The 23,440-nt window shown below is 52.6% G+C and overlaps 6 protein-coding genes across 6 annotated transcripts; 5 read left to right on the plus strand and 1 right to left on the minus strand.

The window, feature by feature from the left end:
* Positions 1 to 785: 785 nt before the first annotated feature.
* QC762_607210 (uncharacterized protein) lies at positions 786 to 1,781 on the plus strand (the record flags this gene model as incomplete). Its single annotated transcript, XM_062892411.1, has 1 exon — positions 786 to 1,781. The coding sequence occupies one exon, from the start codon at positions 786 to 788 to the stop codon at positions 1,779 to 1,781; it is 996 nt and encodes a 331-aa protein (XP_062740946.1).
* A 1,207-nt stretch (positions 1,782 to 2,988) lies between these two features.
* Positions 2,989 to 4,271, minus strand: QC762_607220 (uncharacterized protein). The gene is made up of 2 exons (XM_062892412.1): positions 3,932 to 4,271; positions 2,989 to 3,877 (listed from the first exon to the last, which is right to left on the minus strand). Exons 1-2 carry the CDS (start codon positions 4,011 to 4,013, stop codon positions 3,366 to 3,368), a joined length of 594 nt encoding a protein of 197 aa, XP_062740947.1. The 5' UTR covers positions 4,014 to 4,271; the 3' UTR covers positions 2,989 to 3,365.
* Positions 4,272 to 5,186: 915 nt separating this feature from the next.
* On the plus strand, positions 5,187 to 7,694 carry BRF1 (transcription factor TFIIIB subunit brf1; the record flags this gene model as incomplete). The annotated part of the gene is made up of 1 exon (XM_062892413.1): positions 5,187 to 7,694. One exon carries the CDS (start codon positions 5,187 to 5,189, stop codon positions 7,692 to 7,694), a length of 2,508 nt encoding a protein of 835 aa, XP_062740948.1.
* A 1,329-nt stretch (positions 7,695 to 9,023) lies between these two features.
* QC762_0098220 (uncharacterized protein) lies at positions 9,024 to 9,504 on the plus strand (the record flags this gene model as incomplete). Its single annotated transcript, XM_062884147.1, has 3 exons — positions 9,024 to 9,096; positions 9,162 to 9,294; positions 9,384 to 9,504. The coding sequence occupies 3 exons, from the start codon at positions 9,024 to 9,026 to the stop codon at positions 9,502 to 9,504; spliced, it is 327 nt and encodes a 108-aa protein (XP_062740949.1).
* A 186-nt stretch (positions 9,505 to 9,690) lies between these two features.
* QC762_607240 (uncharacterized protein) lies at positions 9,691 to 10,533 on the plus strand (the record flags this gene model as incomplete). The annotated part of the gene is made up of 1 exon (XM_062892414.1): positions 9,691 to 10,533. One exon carries the CDS (start codon positions 9,691 to 9,693, stop codon positions 10,531 to 10,533), a length of 843 nt encoding a protein of 280 aa, XP_062740950.1.
* Positions 10,534 to 12,477: 1,944 nt separating this feature from the next.
* On the plus strand, positions 12,478 to 21,006 carry QC762_0098240 (uncharacterized protein; the record flags this gene model as incomplete). The annotated part of the gene is made up of 11 exons (XM_062884148.1): positions 12,478 to 12,504; positions 14,096 to 14,358; positions 14,416 to 15,196; positions 15,256 to 16,041; positions 16,102 to 16,746; positions 16,796 to 16,878; positions 16,970 to 17,623; positions 17,750 to 18,147; positions 18,204 to 18,535; positions 18,609 to 18,896; positions 18,976 to 21,006. 11 exons carry the CDS (start codon positions 12,478 to 12,480, stop codon positions 21,004 to 21,006), a joined length of 6,288 nt encoding a protein of 2,095 aa, XP_062740951.1.
* Between the last annotated feature and the right edge of the window lie 2,434 nt (positions 21,007 to 23,440).

Raw genomic sequence — 23,440 nt, forward strand, 5'->3', positions numbered from 1 at the left:
AGTGCAAACCCCTGCTCGACAAACCCACAACCAGGGCCGCCTTGCACGCTAAATTCACAACGGCCATGTCTTCAGGGCTGACGACGACCGCGGCAATGTTGAAATCGAAAAGGTATCGCAAGATGCCGCGCAAGAGATCAATTGCGTACGAGCAATGTGTCACTCGGATGCCAGATAGTGACGATGCCTGAGGCAGCTCGTCGACGACACCTGCCATCCGTCCATTCATAAGTGACAACACAAGAACAGCTGTAGCCGGCCCCCAGCCCTGCTTGTTTTTCTTGTCGATCATGGGTTATTCCCAGGCACACACCTCTCTTTGTATCACCCCCCGCCTCCTGCATATAAATACTTTCCCCACCCCCGCAGCTTTTGCATCCGTTTCCTCTTTTCCTCCCCCCCCTCTTCACACAACCAACGGGTCGCAAAGCTCTCTGGAGTCTTTCTGGAGTTCTCTCTTCAGGACCTCTCCGCCCCCGGACCCTGTCAATCGTTTTTGTGGCTCTCTCTCTCTCCCCCCCTCACTCTTTTTTCTCTTGCTTTTCCTTCGGGCCTTCATTCATTATTTTCGTCACTCTCTGAGAACATACATGGAAACTAGACAGTTGCAGTAATTCAGACACTAGTCTGACTTTTCTTTTGCTGTCTTTTTGCCTCATCCCGCACGCCTCGAGTCTTTATCGAACCGAAACCATACCATCATCACCGCTGTCACCACCACTCCCATCACCTCCTCTACCGCTATCAGCTTCACCATAACCCGAAACAACAACACAACCGCCAACATGTTCAAGCGTTCTTTCCGAAGCCGTGAGACCAGCAACTCCCAGCGGGAGGCTGCCTCAACGACGATGGATTCACAACACCGCGTGGACAAGGCCGCGAGGCTGATGAGGAAGGGCTCCGTGCGGGATGCCCAAAAAGTGTCGAAATTGCAACGGTCGCTCAATAACAACGAGGAGACCTCGCGTACACAGAGTGTGCAGACGAGGCTCAACGACAAGTCTCTGGCCCCTTCACCCATCGTCACCCTGGTGGTGGGCGCAGAGGCACGGCTGTTTGCAGCGCACGAAGATGTGCTCTGCCAGTCGCCCTTTTTCGAGAGGGTGATTCGGAGCAACTTCACCGATGCGCAGAATAGAAGGATCTCCCTCCCAGACGAGGAGCCAGAGGTCTTCAGCGGTATCCTCGAATATCTCTACAAGGGCGACTATTACCCCCGCTTGTTGCACAACAAGCAGCGCAACTCTTGGGAGCTCGAGGACTCGCTTCCCCGTCGGGTCACGCCCCAAACCTCCCCGACGATCAACGACTCACCTAAATTCGGAGGTGGCCGCGCAGGCCAAACCCCCCAGACCCCTGCGGCTGTCGAGGCGACCGTGTTCCTCTCGGGCATCGGCCAGCACATCCTTCGCGACACGGCCATCTACTGCGCTGCTGATCGCTTTGGGCTGGAGGAGCTCAAGAGGCTGGCGCTGCGGAAGCAAGGATTGCAGGCCGGCATCGACGTCGGCACCATCCTCCGCAGCGCGCAGTACTGCTACGCCAACACGCCCGACTCAGACAGCCGTCTGCGCGCCCATTACCTAGCACTCATCATCCGGTGCCGCAAGACCTTTAAGCGCAGTGGCACCATGCAGGCCGAGATGGAGAAGTGCGGCAGCGACAACGTGTACGGCGAGGGAAGTGGGAAGTTGTTCTTTGATCTGTTTGTTGCCATGTGCAACCACCTCGACGACGTCATCGATGCGAGCAACGCGCGGACCCCCAAGACGATCTAAGAGGGTGAACTGAATCAACCTTGCACGCGTGGAAGGCAGCAGACAGATATCTGGCGTTACCAAGGTATGACAAGGAGGAATCTCTATACAAAGGGCAGGAAGCTGAATATTTGGATTGCGCATGTCGAGGGGATTTGACCGTGATGGGCTTGCGTCTTCTTTTTGCTCTTACTCAACATCCGGCGTTTTGGGTCTTTCTCATCCACATCTCCCAGATCTTCACATCAGATTGGAAACACCATTTGGGAGACATTTCATTCACACTGAAATCTCTTCACTTCTTTCAAGGTTGGCCGACCAATTCCCTATTTTTGATGTACAAGATTTGCGGAGTGAGGGGGGCCTAATGCCGATACACGATGTGAGTGTGGTTGCAAAGAGAGGAGACATTGCCGCAGCTCACAAAACCCTTCCCCTCTGCTCTCTGAATCTTCTTCTTTGCTTTGATTTCTCTTGCTTTTTGGAGCGTCGGGCTGTTTTTGGGACTTGTTTTTTTTGGTTTCTGATATCTCTGGAGTGTTTCCAGTTGGCTGGGGGAGCTAGTCTTCTCTGGTCGATCGATTCACATCCGGAGAGAGCAGGGACTTTGTTACAGTCGTTTTAAGAACAGGAAGCCTTTTCTCATCGATACCCTCACCGTCAATTTCGTCTTTTCATGATGGAAACAAACAAAAACACGTCTTTGCCGCACACACACTCATCTCACACACTGAGAAAACCACACAAAAAAAAGTCAACTCCCCCCCCAAACCATGGATTGTGTACTATTTTTTCTGTCTCATTTCCAGCTTGCTGGACTTGACGACGAAGACGACATTTTTTTTTCTTTTTTTTTTTGCTCTTTTCAATTTCGGGACCACGGAAACGGAACGGAACGGCCAATCTCAACTTTACGCAGCGTCACACAAATTGTGGACGTCTCCAACACCACTCTCAGATTGAACAACAATACCCGGGGTTTTAGCTTGGATCTATTCGCAAACCCCAATGTGCATTTTTATCAGCAGCAAAAAAAGAAACATATCCACGACAAAAAAAGAAAAACACAAACCACAACAACAATTTTTATTTCTTTTGTCTTTTTGTTTGCAACAAATCGACAGCGTTTACAACAATCAGGATGATCATGGTTGGGGAGGGAGGGATTGGATGGAGCTTTTCCGGTGTTTTGCTTGCCTGCATGGATTGCCGGTAAATTTTTTTTACATCTTGCTGGACTTGAGGAAAAAGAAGAAGGATATACATTCACTTGTATCTCTTTATTTGTCACGAAACTTTTTTTGATGATGATACGTAACGAATCTTCTTTTTTTGGTCAATTTTGAGGAGGAGCCTTGTTTTATGCACAGACAAGGCTTGCCAGAAAAAACATAACAGCACACCTTGAGTCCTAGCGATGATGGCTTAAAGGGTCAGATTAGGATTTTAATGGGAGACGAAAAAGAGTCGGCCACCTCAGATATTTGTTCCCTTGCTTTGGTGCTGTGATGTGATGAGGTGTTTGGTTCATACTGCCAGAAGACCAAACCGCCTTCACCCCGTTACCCCCTTACGTCCCACCTCCACCATATCATCCACAGCTCTCTACTCCTTCCACTTAACGTCCATCTCCTTCACCTCAGCCACCAACTCCCCCAATTCCCCCTTTGCCGGTCTCGCCGCCATAGCCTCGACTTTCACCGTCCAGCTTTCCAAGTCAGCGAGCCCATAAACCCAGCAAATCTCCCTCACGGGGACCTTGGTCCCATCACTGAGGACTTGGTAGACCCAGAGGGACACCCCGTTATCGTCTCCCTCTTTTTGGATCGAGATTGTCGTCCAGGGGGTGGAGGTGTCGGGGTCGGGGGTGAGGGCGGAGACGGACCAGTCGGCCCAGTTGTCGCAGGAGACTACCGAGAGGCGGGGGGAGGAGTTGTAGTATTCGATGCCGGCTTTGATCCACTTTTTGAGGGAGGGGGAGGAAGGGGAGGAAAAGGTGAGGAGGAGGCCGGATTGGTCGTATTGGTGGTTGTAGGGGAGGCGGAAGGTTAGGTTTGTGGAGAGGAAGAGGGGGAGGGGGGAGGAGGGGGTTAGGTGGGAGGGGGTGGATGTTGGTGCTGGAGGGGGTTAGCGAGGTGGTGTTGGAGGGGTGGGAGAAAAAGGGGAGGTACCGTTGAAGATGTCTTTGGAGGGGGGCTTGCGCCAGATGTCGGTTGCTGGGGGAGCGCGGATGGTGAAGGGTGAGGAGGACATTTTGAGGTTTTACGGAGGTGGGTTGATGATGGATGATGGGATGTCAAAGGAGTGAGGGTGAGCAAAGATATTTATGCTGAAGCATGGACTGAGGCATAGCTACATGAATACGAGAAAAGGGGACGTTAAACGCTGCTGCTGCAAAACAACACGACATGTGGTCACTCGAGTCGCTGAGGCGCACCACAGCGGGGTCTGCTGCCCGGTGAAAGGAAGCGGGGCGGCTTCTCACCTGCCGGATTTGCATTTGAGCACGGCATTTGCGACGTTGCTGCTGTCGGAGTTTCTCAGCTGAGACAGGCCCGAATTGGCAGTTCCGCCTGGTGGTGGGTTCATCAAGGATGTTGTTACCTGTGGCAGTGTAGGAAGCCAAACATCGAAGAAGGAGGGCCGGCCCGTAATCCCCAGGGTCGCTGGCAGTCGAATGGTCGGTGACGAAGTGAATTGAGGACGGGTGGGCGCAGGCAATCAACGGCTTGAGGGCAGACTGAGGTGGCGGGTTGGCAGCGAGAGAGCTGAAAATGTTTGAATTGCAGGGCACTAGGCAAATCTACCAGTCTTTTGTTGAACGCCGTCATTTGTCCATCGACGGGCCGAATGCAAAGCTCGCAAAAAAGTGTTTGGAGCCGTGTTCGAATCTTGACGTTCGTACCCCTGTCAGACTGCTGACTCACCCGGTGGCCCAAGCTTTCCACCGACTTTTTTGGCAGAGCCCTCAACACCCCGCTTGACCATTCGCCCAGTTTTGCAAAATTCAATCTCCACACACAGTTCTCACCTCGCAGAACTCTTTTCCCGCACCAGTATCACCGCCCTTGGCCAGGAATTCTATCCAATCGTGTTACACCCCTTTCCCCCCTTATTCTCATCTTTCACGGAAGAGTTGGCCTGAGGGCATCACCATCTTCTGCGAGTTGCCAGCTTTGAAATCGCGACTCTGCAGTCTCTCCTGGCAGAGGAGCCCCGCCAAAGCTGTTTCTGGTGGGCGACGAACGCGTCGGCTGCTTTGCTTGTCTCTCTGCAACCTTGAGACTTGCTGCCGGCCATCAATCTTCACCACCAACTCATCTCTCACGGCTCTCACAACAGCCAACCATCCACCGCCACCCCCTTTTCACTTCTCTCAACAAGAACAACACGATTTGAGACGGACAACAAGCCAAACCAGCAATCATGCCGCCCAAACCCAAGAACAAACGCTCGAATCGCGTTGGTCGTATCATGGACAACACGGACCGCAGGAGACAGCTGTCCGTCGCCCCATCTCCCTCACCTGCCCCCGCGGCGGCTCAGGCGAAGGGATCTTCAGGCAGTTCGGAAAAATGCAGAAACTGCGGTAGCACAGACATCCAAGAAGGAGCTTGCGCGGACTGTGGTTTGGTCCTCCGCGAACACGACATCGTCGCCGAGATCACCTTTGGCGAGACTTCCAACGGAGCTGCCACAGTTCAAGGTAGCTATCTCGGTGCAAACCAGGGTGGCGTCCGCCCAACTGGGATGGGACTCTCCTTTCGTCGGGTTCCCGGCGCTGGCCTCAAGGAAGCTCGTGAGCGCGCCGAGAGAGAGACCAGGGATCTCTGCAGCCAGATGGTTCACCAGCTTTCTGTGCCTCTTGATGTTGCAGACACAGCTATGGACATCTACAGGGAAGCTGTTCGTGCCAGTTACGTCAAGGGCCGCCGCAAGCACAACGTCGCCGCTGTTTGCATGTATGCCGCCTGCCGCCTTGCAAATCAGAAACAGATCATGCTCCTCGATCTGGCCGACATCGTCAAGACAGATGTGTTCCTTCTTGGTCGCAACTACAAAGAGCTCATGAGACGGCTTCCCACATTCGACACTGGATACGACCCTCTCACACTGGAGAATCTGATCTTTCGTTTCGCCGCCAAGCTAGAGTTCCTCCATGACACCAACAAGGTCGCCAACTCGGCACTTCGCATCGCCCACCGCATGGTCAAAGACAATATCAGCATTGGTCGCCGGCCCGCGGGTATCTCTGGCGCTGCTATCATCATGGCTGCTCGCGCGCACAACTTCCGCCGCACTGTTCGGGAGGTGGTTTACGTCGCCAAGGTCACGATGGCCACTTTGCAGGAACGCATGTCCGAATTCGCCGCCGTCCCCGCTGCCAGTCTCAGCATCAAGCAGTTTATGCAAGGTGACGAGATGCACCCCGAGGCTTCTCATGATCCCCCTGTTGTCTACAAGCAGTCCAGGGAGTGGCTCGAGAAGCACCCCAAGAGAGCCAGAAAGAGGAAGGCCTCGGACAACAGCCCAGAAGATCCCCAAGAGCCTGACCAGCAAAGCGCTCCCAAGCGTCGGAGAACTTCTGCTGATGCTGACACGCCGGACTCGGAAGCTGAAGAAGCTTCAGCTCCCCACGTGGACAGCGACGGTTTCGTGATCCCGCCCAACCCCAATGAACAACCCAAGAAGAAGCAGCTTTTGACCGATCATGAAGGTGCTCTCCTGATTGGTGGTTTGGGGGCACCCGAGGACGGATTGGAGGAAGAGGAAGTGGAGGCGTTGCACCGGGAGTTTTACGAAGATGAGAATCCGAACAGCCACGAGTACGATGCAAGCAGCGAGATGGCGATGGCTCAACAGCAAGGCATTGCTATTCCGGGTATGAAGGTGACGATCAAGCCCAGAGCTGGTTCCACTCCGGCTGCCAATGGCGCCCCCATCAGCGATGGGAACGCAACGAAGGGCGTCCAGGAGGAGCCCGCGCAAGGCAAGCGGGCGAAACCCACGCTTGCTATCGACTTCGACAGCCAGGATGATAATATTGAGGCAGACATGGAGGGACTTATCGAAGATCCGGCCATTGCCCGCGTCGTTGAAGAGGTCACCCGCCTGGAACAGCAGCTCGAGAAACAGCCGGCCATTCAGGTGTCCAAGGCGATTCTAGACGAAGAGACCCCAGCCGCAGAGACTTCTACCCAGGAGGCTCCTGCTGTCGTGAATGAGCAACCCGGCGCAGCTCCGCTCAACACACCTTCCAACGAGGAATCTGAGACCAGCACTTCACCTGCCGCCTCTGCCTCCAACTCGCTTGCTGCCGATCCTCTTCTGGACCCGATTATACGGGAGGATGAGTTTGAGGATGACCCCGAGGTCATGTTCTGCCGCTTGTCCGAGGAAGATAGCAAGGTCAAGTCCCAAATTTGGTATAACCAAAACAAGGACTGGCTTCGCCAGCTGCAGCAAAAGACGTTTGAGGCAAAGGTAGCGAGAAACAAGCCTAAGAAGAAGAGCCAGGGGAAAAAGGCTCGCATTGGAGAGGGTCAATCCGGGCCTGCTGCTTCGGCGTCGGAGGCTACGTCACAGATGCTTGCCAACCGCGCGCTCGTGATCAGCACAAAACTCAATTACGGCAACATGGACACTCTCTTTAGCCTCAATCAGGGGGGTCCTGGCTCTGCTGGTACCCAAAGTGGCATGCCGAGTGCCACCGCCAGCAACAATGGAGCAGGGGATGATGAAGAGATGCCCGACGATCCGGCTCCGGCTCAGGCTGCGGGTGATGAGGATCACGACACCGCCGCTGCGTACGAGGAAGAGGGTGTCGAGGAGGATTACCAACACCATGAGGAGGAGACTTATGAGCAGGAAGACGACGAGGGTGATTATGATCAGGGAGGCCATGGGCCTGGGTTCAATCCCTGGGATGAATAAAGCGGAGGGGAGGCGCAAGAGATAGAGTGTTTCAGCGAGTTTGAGTTTTTTCCACCAAGATACCCAGCGCCCGATGTATCGAGGCGATTCACAGCGCAACTTTTGTTTTTTTTGTAGATTGGACAAAGGTTTGGAGTCTGGGGTTGTTTATAGACACGGTAGGGAGGAAATGGGATAGAACAGGGCTGTTTTTGAGGGTTATTGTTAGAGGGATGGATATACCCGCGACTTTTATGGGCTATTATTGCATGCAGGATATTGTACCATTTCATGGAGGGAGATGAATTTGGGGGCGATCAGTGGATTTGGGGGGCTTTCTTTTTCCTTCCCCGGAGGGCACTGCTATTCGATTCGGTTTCGTTGTTACTGCAGTCATCTCTCAGAGGGTGGGAGGGATCAGGGAAGGGTGTATGCATATAAAGCAAAAAAACAAAACAAAAAAAATTATTATATTGTTATAAATCTTTTGGTTGATGGGTGATGTGAACGTGGCGCAGACTGCAAGGCTAGCAACCTGGAAGTGGCTTGGGGTGATTTACTTTTGCTCTCTGTGATGGTGATTATAAGGTGTGTAATAATGCCATCTCTGTGGTGCCAACGCTTGTTGGCTGCAGTGTGCTTGCTTCTTCTCGCCGTTGGTAGTAGTTGAGTCTGAGTCTGGGAGAAGATGTTGGCCATCCCTCTTGGGTCTGTCTGTCACATGCGGCAACATAAGTACACCACAGCCCATCTGTGGTTGTTGAGGCTCTTTCTCTCGCCGTGCCAGCGGTCAAGCTTTTGTACATGCCTTTTCTTGATTTTGATATTCCTGTCGCCAAGGGCGTCTCTTCTCATGGTGAGACAGTTAAGATGAGATGTCAAGCAGCTTGCTATGTAATGGAGATGGAATGGCTGCTTATTGCATTTTCTGCGGTGAGTATCGCGAGGTGAGAACAACACGGGCATGGTTGATGGCTGAGAAGTTGGAGGCTGGTGAGGTCTGCGGGGGTGCAGCCTTCCATCTCGGTCGCTGATACTCGGAGTTTGGGGATTGGCAGAAGCAAGAGTGAACTCTTCCCAGGAGCTTGGGTACCCCGTCTGTGCGCAACGAACCTGCGATCGATCGGTAGCCGTTCGTTTTAACAAGGACCTTTGCGTTCGCCCTGCCACACCCATCCCTCATCATCGACGATGCAAGGCGTACCGAAGGCTGCCGTCCCCCGGGGTCCGTGATCTGGGAGGGGGACCGGGATTGCCGATCAATGTGGAATTCGGTGTCAGATTGCATCTCCCCTTGGTGGCTTTTTGGGTCAGTGTGGGGAACCCCGGACAGATGGTGAGATAGTCACGATGGTACTGTACTGGCTGATGAAGGGTATCACAAATGGCGTCATGATTCCCACGACTTCACTTTGCGGTCTCGGTATCCAGCAGCACACATGAGTAAGGATTATTGGATCTTATCGACCATGCCCAGATCCTGAACAGCGGGCCCTGCGCTCAGCTACGGAGCTCCAGGGGAAAGTCCGTCAATTCCTGACATCAGCTACCGGGAGCTTGTTTATTTTGGCGTCCCAGTTCCTTCACCAACGCTCTACATTAGCTTCAGCAGGATCGGGAGGTGTGGTTGCTCAGGTAGGTACGAAAGGTTAAATGTTCCCCAAGCTCTCGACAAATTCACTTGGGGGCTAACGGCTTTTTGTACCACAGGAGCGGCACCGGTTGCAGCACAAAAAGTTACTCCGGTCCCTCTTCCGAAGGAGCCAGAAAGTACATGAAGAGCCGGATACAAAAGGCTGTTGGGCTTGAAGACATTGACTCGATTGGGTAAGACACCGCCGAAGGAGCCGACTGAGAGTAATACTCCGAATAAATCCCCCGAGTCAACCGGCGACCACCGAGAGAGCTAGCTACGACTTTGTTGCAGCACTCGACTTGGCTACCCGAAGATACTCACCTCGTCAAAATACTCTCAACCACGAGAAGCGATATACATCCCAGGTCACGAATAACAACAATGGAGCGACCGACGACGAAACCGGCGCTCAAGCCTATCTACCCTCCCAGTCACATCAACATCTGCTCACCCTTCACCCCGAAAGAATACACATGCTGCCACTGCGACAACACCAGCAATTTCCTTGTCTTCTCCCAAGACAGACGGGTTAGCTCCTGTCCCCACGCCCACGATCCCCAGACCTGTGTCCCGAGCCATCATCACAGCAATGCCCCGCAAGGATGCCAGATGAGAGACCACCTCGGCCGACCCCCGCTCAAGCTCCGAATCCCAGCTGCTTTCACCTGCGCGACGTGCAAGAATCAAAACAGCATCTTCAAGATCATGGCACAAGAGCAGGTGACGTGTAAATGTGGTGCACCTTACTTGGAAGCTGTATATGATCAATATGGACAGATCCTTTTATGGCCTGGGCTGAGGGGTGATGCCGCTATTGACGAGCTCTCGGACCCGAAGAAGGTAGCTGAACTCAGATGGAGGTTGATTGAGATGGGAGGGATGCCTTGGGTGGAGGATGAGACTAGGTTGCGGAAATGGGTTGAGGAGCAAGAGGCATTGGAGGGTTTGCAGAAGGCCGAGTTTGTCAGGCGGTGGATGACGAGGCAGAAGGAGGAGGCGAGAGCGGCGCTGGGGACGTTGAAGGGTTTGGGACCCGGCTCGCCGGGGCTTTCGCCTTCGGGGTCACCTTCGCCTTCACCTTCGCCCTCGCCGTCATTGGAAAATGGGAAGGGGGAGGAGAGTTGGGATAGGCTGTTCAAGGTCGTTCCAAAACATCAGATTGAGTGTGTGGAGACCAAGGATTCTTTGGATGATGGGCTGGCTGAGTTGAGTGTGGTTGAGTAGGGGCCGTGGATGAGGGTATAATGTGAATAGGGTTGCATGGAGACGGCGTTATGGCGTTCTAAAGGTTGATCTTGATACCCTTTTTGCTGCACGCTACTTGGGAGGTCCCGTGGTTTCTGGCTATTTTCAGGGGCGAAATTTTACAATATCTGAGGTCTCTACATGTCATATGATCTTTTGGATAATATTCTATTTCATCTTTACCCATGTCAAGAAGGGCATGGCAGTCTATGTCTTTTCACTCAGCTGGGTACCAAACGGTATCGACTGGGAAAATTGAGTTTACCACATGTGCACATCTTGTCCACCCACCAAACTCAAAAACAAAGTTTGTCTCCTTAATATTTAAACTTGACACACCGAGCAACTTCCCATCCCAAAATCCCGTCTTTTTCTTCACTGCCATCCGAACCTCCGCTTAGTAGCACCCCTGTGGACAGAAAATAAGGGACTGCGATGAAATATTAAAGCCTTCAAAGATAGTTAGGACACTTCTTAAACATCTAAGAAGACCTTTCGACTATCCCCGAAGGACTATAACACATATTTAACGCCTATTTTTTTTTTTAATTTTTTTTATTTATTTGAAGGCGTACCAACCAAACCCCTGCTCCTCCTTCATATCCATCGGGGCGTCAGTTCATAACATCAAGATGGAGCAACAAGCCCTCGTCGAGCCCGAACCAGATGATTACAGCGCACCAGACCTCGCTTTCTTCCCAGGCTATCCACACCTGAAAATCGGGGCTCCAATCAAACTAAAATCCAAATTTAACACAAACGAAGAGGATCAGAAACCTAATACCACCACCACCACCACCACCACCACCCGTCGCATCTCCCACCCAGGCATTACCGCCATCAAAAAACTCAAACTCAAACTCTACAACAGCCATTACCACCGCGCCCAAATCGCCTTGTACTCGAGTAAGTTGGTGAAGTACTCCCGGGAGTACTACGCCGCCGAAGCAGAGATGCTCCTCGCCAAGGAAAAGAAACTGTTATCGCGAGCGGCATACTTTTCCAAAAAGGCGAGAGAGTTTGAGAGGAGGGTGGCAGATGCAGATATCACCAGGGCCGAGAAAGACAGGTTTGAGAAGAGGGAGATAGGGTACGAGATCATGGCGGATAAATTACGCCAGCAACGCGAGGCGGGCCAAGGAGGGGGCTTATACCTTTGCGGTTAAGGCGATGGAGGAGACGAGTTAATGCAAGGAGGAGACGAGGGAGTGGTGGAAGAGGGAGTGTGAGGAGGCGGTTGGGGAGGGCTATGGAGGTGGGGGAGTAGGGGAGGTATAGATCTGCCATCTCAAGACTTTCAGCACCTGACAATATAAGGTACACAACTTACCTATGGCGGTGTGATGCCCATCATTTGTGCCTACCCTATAACGTGCTCAGGATCAAGATCGACGACCAACTAGTGGACCGTCGTCTGGCCTGCACCACCCGCTGCATCATGCAGCTGTCGGATCCAGGTGCGGCATCTTACATACAGCCTGCAGCCATGCCGTTACTAATGCATCAGATCCATCTGAGCCCATGGTCCCGGAGGTAGGCTATCTATGTCATATCCTACTCAGACATGCGACAAATATCGAAGTGCATGTCATGTTGTCCTTGTTGTCGTCGTCAACCTGTGGTTTCAACGTCTTGGTCAGACCTGCCAACTCTCCCACGGCCAGCACCAGACAGAGCAGAACACGCCTTCAGACCGGCACGTCTCTCGGCCTCTCTCTCTCTACAGCTCAGTCAGGCAAAGTGAAACAGTCCAAACCAGGATTCAAGGCCCCTAACCTGCTTCTGGATTTTGAGCTCCTAGCCATGTTAGTGTCAGTTTGAGTAGGGTCCGTCCGTATTGCTTACGAGGGCTTGAACACTACCTATCTTCTTCTGCTTTTATGCACCTATCCGTGTGAATGTAGATGTCACCCAGAGTCCACAATGGCTATAAGCGTTGGTATGGACTCCGTACGTCTTGGTGGGAATTGGCTGGGGAATCCAATAGAGGAACAAGAGCTGAGAGCTTCCAAAGAAACAGACCAAATGCCGCCCCCCCACCGGAGCTGGTCCAAGTCGAAGGAAGGGAAGTTGCAGATGTCTCCCACATGCATGGACCAGGGTTCCACCCATCATCGGGCACCGATGGCCAGCGCTCGCCGTTCTTCCTGGTCGAGGTGTGACGAGCGCCTATCCAGAACCTCTGAAAGGGATACTGGTTGAAGGCACTTCTGAATAATCCTGGTTCGGTGCAGCTAAACAGTGCACAACAAGATGTCTCAATGTAAACACAAGATACCGTGAATACAAGCGTGAATTGGATACTGCAGAACTGTCTATCTACACCAGCCAGCTCCTCCATATATATAGACCTCGTGGTCTCCTGGATCATGAACCCTTGGCAATGATCCCACAGGTAAGGCTACTCCCGTCCTGATTGGTTCTACTAGCGATTGGCTGTGCGCGTTGCGCCCCGCACACGGTCTGGCTTGCCTGTTGGCTTAACTGTGACAATATAGGAGTTATTTCGTATATGTCACGGCGCTGGTTGGTTCCATACTGCCACGTGCCCCACCTACCCGGTCTGGCAAGATGGGTTGCTCCTGTGGGTGCTTATTGCTGAGTGCAAGGCCACAGGATTGCAATTCCTTTCTTTCTTTCTTCTTTAGATCAAAATCCTATGAATAAGCAATTTCTTTACTTGTGCCTTTGCCTCTTTGACACCTCTCAGCCTTGTCACCGGGCCGCTGGCGAGCGGCGCAGTAGCAGGGCGGTAGATGATGAGTTTAGTTGGTGGTAATAGGTAATAGTTGAGGTAGGCCAAGAGGAGGACGCAACAGTCCAGAGTTCATAAGATTATTTATTACAAGTAGAAGTTACAGGGGTTTACAGGGCGCAACTCGGCGAATAGCAGGCGGTCTTGGAAACCCTGGCGGGAGACCAGCTAGGCTAATTAACTATTAGTAGTTGCAGCGAACAGGCAAGACGGGCTCCGTCTCCGACAGAAGTACCCGCGTTGGGAACAGACTGGAGACGTTGCCGCTGGCATGGCCCTGCAGTGGAAAAGAAGAAACAAAATAGACTCCGGAGAGACGGCAGGGAGAATTGTGGACGGGGGCGCGTGGGTGCTGGCCTCGTATCGATGTCCGTGGATTCATCAGGTCAACTTCACATCCGATGAGTGACATCGTAAAATGAACAAAATCGATGTGTTGTACGTAGAATAACCTGTCTCAAAGATATCGGAATGTTGCGGAAGGTTGTGCGAGAGTGAGGAGCCCGCAAGCTCAACAAGGCTTTAATCACACCACTGTGCGCCTTGAGAATGGGACGCGCTGGTGGCCGTAGGCCAATGGGATACCATCAATCTTCTCCGACGGCTGTGTCTGAACTGGTGCGGGGATTCGAGTGCCCCACACTCACCCTCCCCATCATAGGTACCTAGGCATCAGGGTAGGTACCCAACCTATCACCAGTTGCCTGCCCTCATGTTTTCCAGTTTCTATCTGGTGCTCTCCTCCACCACCTAGCTGAAAGCACAGCACTTCTCGTGAACTCGTAGATCAGCGACGCTGCTACCAACCCATCACTCTTCAAACTCAACTACGCCAAATCAAACGGCCTGATGTGGCTGGCAGAACGGCTGGCCCGCGCGGTAACGGGTCGCGACGCCCTTACCCAACATGACTCTACGGTTGCTGAGGTGTCCCGCCTGACACCAGTCTCGACCGCTGACGCTGAGCGCCACATATTGAGAATAAGAGGCTCCAAAGGCGTGGGCCACCCTACTGGACATCCAAAGGACCAACAGGGAATCGTGAAGTTGTAAGGCAAACCCCTGCCCCCCCGCCATCGTCACAACTACGTTCTAATTCATCACAGGCTTGCAAATAACATGTACCGGCGGCCCTCCCATTTCTTATGGGAGCTGATACAGAATATTGATGACAACAACTACGTCGCCCATGAACCCACACTAACCATCACGTACAAGAACCGGGTGCTTCGTTTTGATTCCAACGAGACTGGGTTCACGATGGAAGACGTGGAAGCCATCTGCAGCATGGGCAACAGCTCCAAAACCCGCAACCCGAGCAGTCGCATCGGCCGGAAAGGGATTGGCTTCAAGTCTGTTTTCAAGGTTTCTGAATCCGTGTATATCGCATCTGGGTTCTATTCATTCCAGTTCGATGCTAGGCAGAGTCTCGGCATGATGATACCGGTGTGGTCAGCGTTTCCGGAAGAGCGCATGGCTGGGTGGACATCGCTCCTCTTCCAGCTTTCTCCGAGGTGCGATGTCAATGAAATTCTTCAGGAACTCGAGAGATTGAATTCCAGGAGCATACTTTTTCTTCGGAGACTGAGAAGAGTGCATGTCCGCATTGTCTACGAGGGCATAGATGGCAGAGAGTTTAATTCCGATTTTACACGGCCGCACATCACCTGCAAGCCTGGCGAATTACAGACCCTTCATCTCTCGGACACTGAGCAGTCTCCTCTTGTGCTTTACAGACATGGAATATCCGGGTTGCCATCGACGGATCCAGGCGTGAGCAACGAGCAGTCAGACATATTCTTGGTCTTTCCACAACCCCGCTCCCTGAGCTCAAATGCTACGTGCTTCACGTTTGCTTTTCTTCCCATCCGAGATTATGGATTCAGGGTCCGTCAAGCAGTAATCCCACTCTTTCCAGAGCCTCTGATTAACTGACGCGGATGCAGTTCGTTTGCCATGCCGACTTTGATCTCGTTGCCAACCGTGAAGATGTCGACCTGTCTTCAGCCCGCAATCAAGCGCTCTTGCGCGACCTCCCCAAAGCGTTCCTCGGAGCGGTTGACTCACTTAATACTGGACAACTTCGCTACATCTGGCCATATTACCTTCCGTTCCCAACAACGGACAGCTTCTTCGAGCCCCTTCCACGAGAGATCATTAGCCTGTTGTCTCGAACACCCGTGTTGGAGTCGGGTACCGGGCACCTCATGGCGCCAGAAAAGCTCACTTGGGTTCCCCACCTGTACACTGATCACCATGACAGGCCATTAATCCCCCAAGAATATTCTACGTTATTCTATCTATCCCAAAGTTATCATGCAGATCTACGGGAGCAAATCATGCAGCTTGGTGTCAATGTTCTCTCAGAAACACAGTTTATCAACGAGCTGAATTTCTTAATTACGAACAAAACGCACAACTTTCGGTCAATGCCCGATTCCTGGCACGCGAAGATCTGTAAAGTGCTGTGTGACCTTCTCGAGAACAATATGGGCGATATATTGAAACTCGAGATCATCCCGCTACGGGACGGCCGATGGGTCTCCGCGCAGTCAGAAGATTTAGTCCTTCCTCTCAACAATGACGACTTGTTTATACCCAAAGGACTTGGGTTGGCAGAGATTGACCCTCAAGCTGCGAGGAATCCTCACAGAAGGCGGCTAGCAGAGAGCTTAGGTGCAAGGAGGCTTGAAAAGGCAGAGGTCTGCGCGAGGATATTAGAAGCACATCAGGTACGGTCCAGTAACGATGTGAAAAATGCTTCACATTTCGTCTTAATAAGCCACGCTCAGTTTCTCTACCGGGCTGGGTGGATAGCAGGACGGACGAAGCCCGATCTCTGGCTTGTTGCGGAGAATCTCCGCCCCTGTCGAGCTTCGCGAATTTATGTGCGCTCCGACGACCAATTCTCTGCCGGCCAACTCTTGGCCGCGCACAACCACTCATTCGTTTTTCTGCACGAAGAGGCTTCACCACAACTTACCAATTACCCAAACTGGATCGATTGGATGCAGCTAAATCTTGGCGTCTCCGTCTTCCCTCGTCTCGTCGACTTTAGCGGCCACGACGATGTGAGCTTTGTCCTCTCCGCCGATTTTCGATTGCTGGCTGGGCAGTCAGAGAGTAATGAGTGGCTTGAGCTGCTTTGTCGAAGGTGGAAACACTACCGCTATTATTTAGTGGATGACGCAGAGCCCGGGTCGGAAGTGATGCCCCTGGCCGAGTCAGAAGAAGCGGCCTTGAAAGCGTCAAGGCAGCGCTTGAGATCGGAGCTGGCGACCTTGAGTGTCCTTTGCATCCATGGTAATATCGGCCGCTCTCTAGAAAGGACTTTTCTCCCACGGAAAAGCGTTCTGTCTGGCCTAGATGCATTATGTCCCTCATCAGAAACGCCTGGGTCCTACGTTCTTGCCGGCATTCCAGACCCAGAAGATGTGGTATGGAATGTTTTGAAGTACTTTGGAGTGCAGATTTCACTGAACGCAGACGCTTACATCACACGCCTACGACAGTTGCAACACGCAGACGCAACACGAGATGAAGTATCTAGACTCTACCAACATCTCCATGTAAGTCTAGCTGGTGAAAATGGAGGCTATGCTAGGTAGGTATGGCGACGCTGTCTAATTTTGTGGTACTGAAGCTAACGAGCCGAAACAGAGAAGCATTTTCAAAGCTTAAGCTCCTGTTCCTCCCACAAGGAAACTCAGTTTCCGTGCCCGTCTGGCTCAGCACCGATGACTGCGTGTGGGACGGCCCGGACTGCTTGGAACGGACGCCACGCATCATCCAGCACTATCCAGAGCTTGAATCATTCTTCCGTGACGCGCTCCGAATTCCGAATGCTACACTGAAAACCCTCGTCAATGAGGCTCGCCGGATAGTTCCCTCAGATTCGCTGGTGTACATCCGACAAGTTCTCATAGCCACCAGCGGACTGATCCAACCAAAAGCATGGAAGGAGAATCGGGATGCTGGCGTCTTGCAACTGAAATCATTGAACATATTCCCAATATGGTTGGGGGAATCCGGTGGACGGTTCGACCAGCTCAGATCTGCCATACCCAGCCTTGTCAAGGACGATTGGTATATTGCGGACCGCCCGCATCTGCTTGCAAGTTTCGAGGGGAGAGCGCCCCTCCTGGCTCTCAGCTTGCCAAATCTGCAAGCACTTTCGAACTTGATTCAACTCCTTCAACTGGAGGAGCGCATGTTGTCAAAACTGGCAATCAAGGTGTCGAACATCCAAACCGACAGTGCACATAGCGTCGTCCACACCACGAACCTTCGTGCAAAAGCACACCACATTGCCCGGTATGCTACACGTTCCGATTTTCTCCCTCGGTCTCGCACCCCTTCTCTGGCTTCACCTTCGTCCATGTCACTACCTTATCATGGATGGAGTTGGGAGTATTAAATGTTGACTGACGACTTCCGCAGGCTGCTTCCTAATAACACCACCATCGCAGAGAGGCAAGCAATCTTATCGCAACTGAATCACATTCATGTATCCGAGCTGGAAAGATTTGAGTTCGGCTGGGAGATCAAAGGTACTGGGCTACAGGGCCGCACCGAGGCTGGTGCCGTGGCCCTACACCTGCACCCAGACATGCTCGACGTATACATGTCTTCCGAGGAAGCGGTCATAGGGTTCTCCTCTCTCGAATTGCTGGAGGAGCTTCGACTTTGGCTCAAAATCGCCGACGGTGAACGCACGTCGCTGCTACACCATGTTCTTACGGAGAAGAATGTAGAGAGAATCGAGGCGAGCCTTCGGAGGAGAGGCGTGCCGGAAGACGTCCCGGAATGGGAGGACATAGCAAATGCCATGAAGCAAGGTGAGTCTTCTTGGACAATAATGGTATCCGCCGAGCCCGTCATCTGACATGGTCAGCCATCTCAATGTGCCCACGGTGCGCCAGCATTACGCTCTCATCCGCTACTATTGCGGGAGAAATATCAGGGGACGATTGCGAATTTCAGAAACCGTACGCACAGCAGAATCCTTCGAAGGCTGCCAGGCACCACAAGAGTCCGGGGAACCCCAAACACAGGGGCAGTGTAAGGCCGGTGGCGGGGCTCTACAAGGAGTATCTTGAGTCCCGTGAACCCGCCGCCAATCGCACTTTCCACGTCATTAAAAATGGTATTGTTCCGCTGAGATCATCGCCTGTTACTTTTGGTGGAAAGAGGGACGGCGACCCGCAATTTGTGGGAGAATACTTGGTGAGAATACGATGACCTTTCTTGCTGAAATCCGTCACATGAGGTACACATAACTGACTGGGAAAGGTGCTAGGTCTCGGAATATTTATCACGATCTCTTGGTAAGGATTATGTACCTACGGAGCACTGGAAGAGCCCATTGCGGGTCGGTGCCGGGCATCCCCCTCCCGATAAGGACGCAAAGGCTGTTGCCACTTTTGTGATCAAAGATGTGGGCAACAAGTTGCGGGGGAGGCTTTTTGAACTGGATGATCAGCGTCTGAAGATGCTAGCGGTGGAGGTGACATTTCACATGTGTGTCTGTGTAACGGAGGGATCTCTGAACACACCATTTCGACTTCAAGGTCCCCATGCTCAGCTGGTAAGTTGGTAAAATCTTCGGGATTAAAGAAAATGAAAGACCGCCAAATAATGCTTTACTAACAATTCTTTCTCCCAAGGCTCAAGATTTGGCATTAACCAACACAAAGCCAGTGGACGAGGTTTTTGTGTTGCTCCGTGTTTACAATGTCACGAGGCATTGTCGTGTGGCTATCTTTATCGATCCTTGGGCCCTGCGCACAAAAGGATTGCTATCGATTGTCCCGTATGGTGGGTGGCAGTGTACGCTGGACACTTTGGGTGCTCCCGCTCCTTCCCACCTCAACTTGGATGCAACTCACACACACCTGGAGCCGTCCAACTGTTACAAGTACCTCTCTTTGCAGCCCAATCACATCCGGGTGTTGTACCTTCACCCACACAAGGGCCGAAGAGAGGCACCGCTCGAGGCGTCTATACATCACGTTGCCCTTTCCTCTGAGCCGAACTTTTCCGCCTTCTCCTACGTCTGGGGAAACTCCGAAACGATCGAGGTTTTACAGACTTCTGAAGGCAATATCGCAATAACGCGGTCCCTAGCCACAGCACTGCGACTAATTAGACACGAGAAGTCGCACGTGTCAATCTGGGCGGATGCCGTTTGCATAGATCAGCACAATGCAGTCGAGAAGAGCGCGCAGATTCGTCTCATGCAACAAATTTACCAGCAGGCAGATATGGTCCTAGCTTGGATAGGCGAGGCCGACAGCCATAGCAGCAGGGCCCTCCAGTTTCTCACGCAACTTCAACATGGTGGCGGGGTCAAAGCAAAACTACCGGAAAACGACGATCCGATCTGGGGGTCCCTAAACATGTTGCTTTCGCGGGAGTGGTTCTCTCGCATCTGGATAGTCCAGGAGCTTGTCCTGGGCTCCAAGGTTGAGATGCTTTGCGGCAATGAAAGCATCCGGTGGGAGGACTTCTTCGAATCCGCCGTCATAGCATGGCAGCACCGTTTCGACGCGCTACCCAATGCCGAGGCAGCGCTCGCGATGGGGTTTGCCCGGCGGCAATTGAAGCTCACCCGACACAAGCTCGGCTTCTTCCAGTTACTCGAGTCCTTTTCACACACCAAGGCAACGAAATGCGAAGATAAGATGTTTGCCCTGCTAGGAATCGCCTGCGACGTCGCGGAGGAGGAATTCGATCCAGACTACGGGTCGGGGGTTAAAGCCGTAGCGCAACGATACGCGGTGAAGTTCGTCGAGAAGGGCATGGTGTTGGATCTGCTGTACCGATCCGGAACGGGAAGGTTGCCAGGATCAGCTACTCCGTCGCCCGTGGCGTTCACGTCGTCTTCGTGGATCCCCGAATTCACAAGTAGCCCCTTTCCCGAAACAATCTCCAACTGGAACACCGGCACCGCAAGGTATTTTGCCGGGCACCGCGGCGTGCCGGAGGCTTCTGTGCACTTTACAGGTATAGTGGCGAGGGGCACGGCGCACCAGCCTGTCCTAGCCGTGAGAGGGGCCATCATCGACAGCCTGGCAGGCACTGCGGAGCTAAGAGTTGCTACTCATAGCTTTGCCTCGTTCACAGCCGCAAACGAGGATCTCGAGAGATTCTTTGCCTTTCTGCGCGAGTATCCAACCGGTGAGTCTCTAGAAACAGTGAGGCTCAAGCTGGCCATAGGCGGAGCCACCGGCCCATGCTCCTCCAATTTGATACTACGCCGATCACATTGGACCCTTGCCCAAGTAGGCGATGCCGCCACCAACGTCCCGGATGGCTGCGTGTGGCCAGCAAACCTGAAGGACGAGATACTTTGTGCGAGACAGGGAGGAAACGTGGCCATCTATACAGACCGTCCACGATCTTCACTGGAGACCGTCGCGGCATATTGGCGGACGGCCGCGGCTTTCACCAAGCGCATTCCCAAGGCGAAACTGTGCCACACGACCAAGGGGTATGCGGGACTTGTACCCGGAAACGCCCGCGCCGGCGACAAGATATGCCTGTTCCGAGGCGGCGCAGTACCCTTCGTCTTGAGGGCTGGACGTGTTCCCGGGCAGTACTGGCTCGTGGGGGAGTGTTATATTCACGGCATCATGTACGGAGAAGCTTTGGGATGCGAGGAGGCCAAGGAGCCGGGCACTATCTGTCTGGTGTAGTCTGATAGAAGGCAATAATCTCTAACGTACATTATCAGCGGGTGACCCATATCAGCGAGTGACCCACCTCCCACCACACCCTAACAAACCATCCTCAATTATACCACATCAACATAAGGAATTAACTATAATTACATCAGAAACAGCTGAATCAGATGCTTCTGCAGCCTCTTGGCAAGTGCGCGCATTATGGCCAGGCTTGCCGCACACACTACAGCACCGAACCTTCGTACGAGCCCCCCCTGCATTACTACTTTCCGGCTGCGTTTCTTGCACTCCCTCCCTATCCACGGCCTTCTGATCCAGTAGATCCTGTGCCTCTTGTACAGTAAGTGACCCTCCAAGCCTTACGCGTGTTTTTAGCTCTCCGGCGTTTGCTTAATGCCTCATTGGCCTTACGGAGCGACGAGACCTCTGCACGAAGGAGAGCCACCTGGTGCATTATAGCTGTTGTACCCTTAGTAAGCTGGTCTACCGCAGCCAACATTGAAGTCGGAGAGCTATTTTGATGGTTGGCAATGCGAGTCTTAATAAGCGTTGACTGTGAATTGGCTTCTCGAGGGTTGTGTGGTGTTTGGGAGACCCAAGGTTGTGCAGTGCCGGGCCGTGAGTTTGGAGGTGTTGGCGTACGAAGCTTTACATCTAGCTTAAAAGCACCCCTCTGGATCGTATGGTATAAGGCCAGCACCTGCAAAGCCACCTTGTATATTCTTCTCCGTTATAGAGGCGAAGAAGGCCTCGCGGAAGGCACAGAGGAACTCGAGCTTGCTTACGTGGTTGATATGCATGCGCATCAAGTCCTCGATCTGGCGGCCGTACGCCTGTTTTAGCGGCCCAAAGCAGCCAACATCGAGTGGCTGGAGGAGGTGGGAGGAATGTGGAGGCATGCAGAGCGTGATAATGTTATTCTGCTGGCAGTAGCGCTCGAATTCGGTCGAGTGGTGGCTTTCGTGGCCGTCGAGGATTAACAACCGGTATTTGCCCTTTATACGGGACGCTGTATAATGGTCGAAGTGTTTGATCCAATCTAGGCCTACCGCATTGGTAGTCCAGCCATTATCGGTAGTTGCGATGCGCCAGGTGGACGGTAGGTTGCACTCGGTATACCAGTTGGCAAGGTGGTACTGCGCGGCTAAGATGATGAAAGGAGGGATGGCCCAGCCGAGGGCATTGACTCCCTGGATTACCGTTGCCCATTCGTGTGACGGCTGTGGCGGCGTCACCATATATATACCACTGGAGCGAGCCAAGCCAGGAAGCTTGGCTCACTTGTAGCTTTTGATAGCAATCACAACAGGTTTGGCGCAGTGGTCTGCCCTGCCGTGACAATTCGCGGTTGCCAGGCTGGGCCAGTTTCGCCTTGCTAAGGCCGTCTGAGGTCGTAACTACCATACCCGCGAAGATAATACCCATCATAAACCCAGTCTCGTCGAAGTTGTAGATATCGTCATCTACAATACCGTACTTGGCCTTAGTATTCCGTATAAGCGCGAACCACTCGCTAATGACTTTTGGATCCACGCATTTGGCCCTCTGGTAGTCGTATCTACGCGTAAAGCGCGTACAGAGCTCTGGTTGGCGTTTAACAAATCGATGTACCCAGAGCTTGCCGACAGGGGGCGCATCGCGTACGCGTAGCAGTTGGTTGGCCATATCTTCCACACCACGCAATCTGGGTGGAAAAGCTCGCGCACATAGCTCAATAATGTATTGGACAATAGCCTCCTCTTCTGATTGAGTGAGCTTCTTCGAATTAGGTGTTATATCGCGTCGTGCAGGCTTGCCGATGCGGCGACGCCCTAGTGTTTTACGGTCGACTCCGTAAATTTTAGCTGCAGCTCGTTCGCTTAGATTCTCGTCATTTTGAAGAGCTTGGAGGGCTAAGATTATCTGGCTTTCGTTTGAAGTAGTGGGCATTTTGGATGGTAGAGGAAAGTTGTTGTGAAGTGCAAAGATGTCGCGTCGCGTAGAAAGTGGGTCACTCGCTGATATGGGTCACTCGCTGATAATGTACGTTAGATACTTTCAAATTTCAGCTTTTGATAACCATAAGCTCTCTCTGTTCGGAGCAAACCCTCCTGTTGCTGTTGTAACCAGTTCCGTTTACAGGTCTAATTGCCGGTTTGTTGCGTTGGGACCCCACGCAGTTATCTTGATGCATATATTGTTGACTGAACAAAAGAAAGCTTTCAAAGGAGCATGCCAAACCATACTAATACCGATAGAGCAACCAACCTATCTACCAAGGTCTGTGAACTCCCTGATCGCTGACTTGCATGTGACCACACTGAATACCACCTCGATGAACTGCTCTGACGAGCCTTGCCTGTGACCCTGTAATGCCCACCTGCTCCACACGATTCGTATCTAGCTGTCTCTACCGAGCAGAGTATCAGGTAGAGTAACCTTGGCAGCGGTATGTACATCAGGTTGC

Source organism: Podospora pseudocomata, chromosome 6 (assembly GCF_035222375.1).
Source record: "Podospora pseudocomata strain CBS 415.72m chromosome 6, whole genome shotgun sequence".
Taxonomy (NCBI): domain Eukaryota; kingdom Fungi; phylum Ascomycota; class Sordariomycetes; order Sordariales; family Podosporaceae; genus Podospora; species Podospora pseudocomata.

Bases quoted from the DNA above. Each gene is read 5' to 3' on its own strand.
- QC762_607220 (XM_062892412.1), bottom strand. From the start codon at position 4,013: ATGTCCTCCTCACCCTTCACCATCCGCGCTCCCCCAGCAACCGACATC. The intron at 3,878-3,931 runs GTACCTCCCCTT...AACCCCCTCCAG, and splicing joins CTCCAAAGACATCTTCAACG to CACCAACATCCACCCCCTCC.